Source organism: Lagopus leucura, unplaced genomic scaffold, assembly GCF_019238085.1.
Source record: "Lagopus leucura isolate 7727_CA_CO unplaced genomic scaffold, USGS_WTPT01 Super-Scaffold_100159, whole genome shotgun sequence".
Taxonomy (NCBI): Eukaryota; Metazoa; Chordata; class Aves; order Galliformes; family Phasianidae; genus Lagopus; species Lagopus leucura.
In genome coordinates this window covers 11,709,182-11,716,390 of record NW_024962335.1, presented here as the reverse complement: position 1 = coordinate 11,716,390, position 7,209 = coordinate 11,709,182, and the positions used below count along the sequence as shown (strand labels likewise).

General features: G+C 45.2%; 1 protein-coding gene across 1 annotated transcript in view; it reads left to right on the top strand.

Moving 5' to 3' along the window:
• The first annotated feature begins 800 nt into the window (after positions 1-800).
• The window catches only part of ZC3H7B (zinc finger CCCH-type containing 7B), a 41,689-nt gene continuing 35,280 nt past the window's right edge, over positions 801-7,209 (top strand). The window contains exons 1-2 of the mRNA XM_042889940.1: positions 801-1,184; positions 7,085-7,145. Coding sequence (XP_042745874.1) covers positions 7,093-7,145 — 53 coding nt within the window. The 5' untranslated portion in view covers positions 801-1,184; positions 7,085-7,092. The remainder of the gene's footprint in view (positions 1,185-7,084; positions 7,146-7,209) is intronic.

Here is a 7,209-nt window from a genome sequence, read left to right as displayed (position 1 = left end):
ACTGCCGGCAGCCAATCCTACTCTCTATCAAGTATTTCCTACTCTGATTAAAACATTCTGAATCCTAAGGAGTTTTAATATGTTTTGGATGATACCTTCTACCCGCACCTGAATATTACCTGAGATGCTTTTCTGCAAATCACTGAGTGATGCTGTTTTAGGCAATGGTAAATAGAGGAGTGAGGCACTGAGGAGTAAACATGTCCCTGATTACATATGAAAAAGGGGGATAATTTAAACTGGTGTCAGTCTGGAAATGATGACCTGATGGGAGGCAGAAGTCTTTGAGGAGTGGAGAACCCATCTTACCAGGGAGGCTAGGTTGGGAGCCAAGCATAATGCTCATTTCAGAGCGATATTTGAAGTTAATGGCATTGCCGCTGGCGGGGAGGGATGAAATCTTTATCCGAGGTGATCTGTGTACCTCCATGTTAACATCCTTTTCCCATGATGCTATTATGTGGGGTGTTGTGGCTGGGTAGTTCATTTTCCAGAAACACTGATGGGTTTGAGATGAGAACAAGCCAAGCATTTAATTCCAAAAATTTTTATTTAATTCCAAAAGATTTTTATGTGCATGTAAGTTACATATATGTCTTTTGTATAATATGCAACAGTATATAATGCAATAGTATTACTATTTTATATATACACACAGTATTTTCATTTCCACAGGAAGGTTCATGTTTGTAGATCTTATTTTCAGGGAAGCCGTCAGCAGTGTGGGATGCAGTAAGTGCATTCCAGACTGAATAAATCATTAACAACGTTGTATTAAAATCAAGAACAGAGCTTCAAATATTTCAGTGCTTTGTTATTATTTTTTAAGCCTAATTCGACTTAAAGAATCTCAGCACCGTCCAAGAGGGAAAGCTGCATGCATGTAGGCTGTGGGAAGCGGTAGCCTCTAGGGCCCAGAGGATATGCGGGAGGCATTTTCTCTGCTGGTGCGGCTGCGAGCGAGCAGAGCGAGAGACCTGGAAATGAAAGTAAAGAGCTCAGGAGGCACATGGAGGGAGCTGCAGGGGCAGCCGATCCACAAGCAGAATGCTCCCTCCTATAATTAAATAGCACTTACTGTTATTATTACTTTTAGTAATAATACGTTAATAATACCTCTAGTAATATAATACCATTTATCGAGGAAAGTTATACGTAGCGTGGGGGGGAGAACCGGAGGAGAGGTGAGTCCTTTATGATTATTTTATTATTATTATTAAACCGAATGGCTATGTGTGTGTATGTGTGTATGTAGACAGGGGGTGGACTTGTGAAACGAGAAAATCTGGACATCGCTTCATTAAAAAGTAAAGGTTTCCAATGCTGACTGCATAGATGCAATGTTGTGTAATTGCAAAAAAAAAAAAAAAAAAAAAAAGTGGGGGAAAATGATACTGGCGACATTCGGAAGCTAACCCCCCGTTTCTGCCAAAAAATGTGGGGCTTGCAAAAAAATAATTGTCAGAGATCCTAATCCCACCCCCCGGAAAAAATGTGATGGTAGTCTGAAAGTGAACAGCGAGGGGAAAAGCCCCTGGGTTTGTATTTAGAACTTGGGGCTCATTGTGCTCGTGGCTCGTAGCTTTCAGGGCTGCGTTTGGGGCTGTATTTGGGTTGCAGCTCTCCCTCCTGTTTGGTAAAAGCCCCGCTGAACAGTGGAGAAGCTCAGCTGGAACAGCTTCCCAAATGCACCTTCCTTAGAGCTTGTAAAGTTTATCAAATGAGAAGGTTCTGCTTTTGTATTTGTTTATTTTTTGTATTTAATTCTTAATGTTTTAAGCAGCTTCCGGGTAGCACGAGAGGTTATTTTTTATTTTATTTTATTTTATTTTATTTTCCCTTTTTCGTAGAGTCTCTCCCCCTCCCCCCGGACTCCTGGAGATGTGTGGTTTCTATTGAAGCGGAGGGGGGGGGGGGGGGGGGGAAGGAGGAAGAGTATGTTTGGGCTTCTTTTCCGTTTTCCGGGAAACCTGGCTATTTCCCCCCGGCAGCACCGGGAGTGGAGTGATGCCCGGTTGCGGGCACCTGGTGGAGCCCCGCGGGGCTCGGAAGGCATCGGCGGCCCCACGCAGCCCCGGCCGGCGGAGGTGGCGCTTCCGCCCGCGGTGGCCGCTACGCAAGACCGGGGATCGGCGGCCTAGTGCTGCGGGTGGGGGAGGAGAGCGGGAGCCGTGAAATCAGACCCGACGTTTACATTTTAAAATGAGGCAGGGGAGGACGAGCTGGGCGGGCAGGAGACCTGAGTGAGTGGTCGAGGGGCTGGCAGTGTAATCTTACTGTGCTGCTGGGGCAAGAGAAAGGTGGCCTGCAGTAAACGGTGGGAGTACTGAGGGAGCCAAAAGGGGGGTGATGAGGACCTGGGTGCTCTGTTGAGGCTTTGCCCTGGGGAAACAGCTGATGGCTGCTTTTAATTTCAGCTGGGGCTAGTTTCACATTCACTGGAGACTGGACATGGCCATCGTTCCTGGCTGGATGGGGGAAAGTTCTATGAGCAGTGGCTGAGGAACTGGCATTGTTCACTGTGGAGAAGAGGAGGTTCAGAGGAGACCTTATCACTCTCTAGAACAATCTGAAAGTTTGTAGCGAGGTGAGGTCAGCCTCTTCTTCCAGGTAACAGCAATAGGATGAGAGTTAAAGGCCTCAAGTTGTATTGGGGAAGTTCAAGTTGGATATTAGGAAGGATTTCTTCTCAGAAAGAATGATGCTGCCCTGGAACAGGCTGCCCAGGGAGGTGGTGGAGTCACCATCCCTGGAGGTGTTCAAGAAAATGGTTGTGGTAATTAGGGATGCAGTTTAGTGAGTAATATTGAAGGGAGGTGTATGGTTGGACTAAATGATCTTAGAGGTGTCTTCCAAACTCAGTGATTCTATTATTCTATCCTGAAAATTGTTTGTGAGAAGTGTTCTCAGAATCACAGAATGGCCAGGGTTGGAAGGGACCTCAAGGATCATGAATATCCAACCCCCCTGCCACATTCAGGGCCACCAAACTCCCCATTTAGTACTAGACTTATATAGACTAATACTAGACATATAGACTAAGTGTTCAGACTTAGGGAGCAGCCTCAGGAAACAAGCTGGAGCCCTTATTTGTGGCGGGCTTAACCTGTTTTGCTTCACCACCATGGTGGCCAGATTACAGCCAAAGTCTTCATGCTTGCAGGTTAGCAAATCCTGCATGGAGAAGAGAACACAGCCAGTGGCTGAGCTCCTGTCTGAGCTCTACAACCTGCCACTTGCATTTCAGTGTGCTCATTTCTGGCTGAAATGTATTAGTCCAAGCCTAGAAATCAGACAGCTATGAACTCATTGCTATCGCAGAAATATACTGTGAAAAGCTTTGTGCAAATTCAGCTTTGTCGAGGCTCTTGATAAGGTAAATTAAAGTATTTCCATTCATGTCATATTCTCTCATTGAGTGAATCTACCTGGTTTGTGACTGAGTCACTGTGTTTACTGGGTTGTGTTTCCTTCTGAAAGCAAGAAAACCGTTGTGCCAATCTGCAGTATTTTATTTCTGTCTGACAAATAGTTTGTAACTCATTGACAACCACGAATAAATTCCCCTCCAGATGTTGGACCAGAGGGGGCAAACATTTCAACTGAAATGATAAGGGCTTTTTGGTGGTGATATAAATATCCTGGATTCTAATTCTGGTAGTGATTTGAGCAGACAAGTCTGGACAGACAGATTTGGGGGGAAAAAAGGATATTCAGGCACACTGCTTGATGAAATGCTTTGTGCTGTGTTTCTAAAAATATTTACGTGACCGAGAAAACAAAAGCTAAGCAGGCTCTGTGCTTAAAATTAATTATGCATCAACTATGGTGTGGTGTGCAGCAGAACCAAAGCACTGTGTGTGTCAGTGGCTGACTGTACTCTGGGGTTACAGACATAATGAGTGTGCGGTGTGGTGTAAGGTTAGAGTGGGACGTGATGGTGAAGAGGCTGGAGTGACCAAGAAGAGGCTGAGTTTGACGGGAATGCAACGGGGGGGCATGAAAGGGCAAGAGGAACCTGCAGTAGTGGTGGAGCATGCTAGAGGGAAGAAGAGAACACGTGGAGGAAGGTGCTGCTGTGGAGTCCGATCAAATAGGAAAGATGGTTGTTCCTAAGAGAGATAAAATAGGTTGTTGGGGCAGCGGCATGTGGTGTGCATTTTGAGGGTGTTGCCATGAGAAGATGAGTCTTACGTGTGAAATTATGACATAAATGTGAAGGTGTGAAGGAGTGCTAGCAGAGGAGGCTGATTACCAACCTATAAGGAAAGAGGAATGTGGGGCAGCACCAGAGAACAATACTGTAGAGGGGCAATTGAACCTGTGGTCTGTGTCTAAAGAAGCCAATGAAGAGTCTTGTGTTGGGAAGCACTAGCTGTAGAAGATGAGGCTTGGACTGCTGAGAAGAAACAGTGTGCAGGGTACAGAAGTTTTTTTTATGAGAGTTTTTATCGAGGATCAAATCTATAACAGGGTATTGTGGGATGTAAAGATGATCAAGCCATCTAAGTGAAGCAAGGGAGGAAAGGGGTATGCTGGATCTGATGGCCATGAGGAGATTAAAAACAAGGGGAACTCCAGGATGCAAGAGGAGTTGGTTAACTGTGAGAAAAAGATGTTTTAGAGCCTTTTCTTGCAGGCCTTTGGCCCCACTCCACCTTTTCATCAGCAGTGTTTGAATGCCACTCTGTGGACAAGCAGCAGTGACCAGTTCTGGTTGTAACACGTGCCAATATCTTGCTGTGGAAGATGGTCAGCAGTGGATCAGAGTAGCCATCAGAAGTGGTACTGATCTTCTCTTCCTCGCTCCTTGCAGTAGTATTTTGAGAAAAGGGCTGAGCTCAGTAGTGGAGTTGAAGCACGCTGTGTGTATCAGAAGCTTTTTAAGGTGATGTATCAGTTGTGTGGATATACACAACTGTGAAGATGTGCCACAGTGCTTTTGGAGTGCAGCCATTGACTTTGTGATGAACAGTGTCCACTTCCCACAGTCACCAATAAGAAGTCACCATCAGGTCTGTGGACCGCAACTTTCCTTCTGTTCTTTTTGTTTTCTCCAGCGTGGCTTGTGATGAGGAGCAGCAAGAGCAAGAGTTCTCCAAGGAGGACAAGCCTGACTTTTTTCCCCAGCTCTCACTGCTGTCTGTGTGCACATAGCTCCTACTTCTCCTCATCTTGTCTGTTCTCTCTTCTCTCTTTTCAGTTTTGTGTGAGGAGAAATACTGAATGAGATGACTGTCTTATTTTCTACCATTCAAACCTGTCTGCTTGTAGCTTCTGTGTTCATATTAACCTCGCAGTCTCCTTGTTAAATTTCTCTCTTCCTGATTGCTCATTATCCAGGTTATTTATAAACCATTCCAGGCCTTCTGGCGGTGGTGTGCTGAGGTCTACCAGCTCTTCTCCATTGCTTCCGTTAAAAGCCTTTATAGAGACACTGATCATCAGTCATCTGCTGGCATTCTGGCTTTCCCTTGCTTGCTGTGCTGCCCATCCCATTCCACATACAGCCGCTTGAAATCTTCTGCCTGCTGTTTGGACCAGATTGCTCTCATATTTAATGTCTGATGACTTACAAACAACACTGTATCACTTTCAAGCCCTTGCTTACTTCTGCTGCCTTTGCTTCTTGGTCTTTATCTCATCTTTATCTTTTTTTGCCTAACTGTCCTTCCTGGTAAAGGGCAAGTATCAGCCATTCTGCACTTTGCATAGTGCAGAGCATAATCAATAAGGGCTTGCTTAGCTGCCAGGATTGATTTTCATGTACCTTAAAGGTTCCTTCACAGTGTTCTGGGCTGATCGTGCTGCAGGTACCATAAGATACGTTAGATACAAAGGCATCTGTAATATGAAAGGGAGCCAGGTGGTAATGCTCTCCAAGAAAAATGACTTTTGTTTTTATCCTAATCTTTTCAGAGGCAATCCTAAGCTGTGCATGCATGTTGTCTTCAGTTCCATCTCATTTCAGTGTTTCTGAGCTTGCTGTCTTTGTCCATCTGTGTGCATACCTATGGGAAAACGTTCCGCCGAGTGTATGGGAAGTGCTGGGTCACGGCCTGAACCTCTGATTGATCACCTGAGGTGAGCCATGAGTCAGCCAGAGGAGCACAGCTGAAGGCAATTCACCTGTGCTGCTGGAAGGGGTGGAGCCAGGCTGCACTCCTCCTAGACCTATTTAAGAGCTGGCTACCAGAGGGGAAGGATCTCTTCTGGAGATCACCTCTCTTGGTGTTTTGTGGTGAGCCTAGCCGAAGGGTAAGCTCTTCCACTTATTCTCTTTTTGTTATTGTTGTCTACTTTGCCTAACTCTCTTGATTATATTGTGATTATAACATCTTGATATCTATTGATTATATAGCCGAGTCCTCCTGAGGCTGCAGTTCAAAGCATTGCAGAATGGGGGGGGTCCCCTCTCCGTGAAGCATCCTGGAGCCTTCTTACTGCTCCCAACAAGCATTCCCAAGTTTCTGCTGCACTTGTGCACTTGTCAACTGATTTTCAGCACAAAATATCCATTGCTGAAGTCCCTTACTGTCTTTTTATGTGTACCACAGCAAGAGATTCCACCTCCTTCCCAGTGCCTCACTGTGATGTGATTCCAGATGCCCCACATAAATTACTTATTTGGTATGCAAGGCTGTTATAAACCAGTTTGAGTCTGGCCCAGTGGTCAGAATTGCTTATCATGGAAGGGTCCATGTGCAAATTCTTGAAATCTCTGCCAGTGCGGGGGAAGTGTTTATTTTTTTCTCTCTTTCCTAGAAGGCAGTCAGGATTGCAGTTGGTTCCCATTGCTTTGTTTATTGGCAGTCTAAGCAGCGAGCTCAAATTGAAGCAGTTCCTCTTTGCCTGTGTATCCTGGCAGTGGCATGTGAGAAAAAGCAGATACTGGGTAGTGAGCTGCTTGCTGTCCTTTGTCTGCAGTGTGGATAAATCATGGGCTTCAGTGTTCTGTGCGTTTGGGCTGGTACATTTTGTTAGTAGTAAGTTGAAGCACACACAAAATACTGTGCTGCTTAACTGCCAGCAAGACCTGTAATGACTCATTTCTTTTCTATTTTTTTTCTTTATTCTTCTGCAGCAATTGTAATGGAGAGACAGAAGAGAAAACAAGAAATAGAGAAAGGACTTCAATTAATTCAGTAAGTGGACTCATTGCTTCCTGTGGCTTGGGAGGTGGTTATCTTTGTATCAAGGATTGTAAGA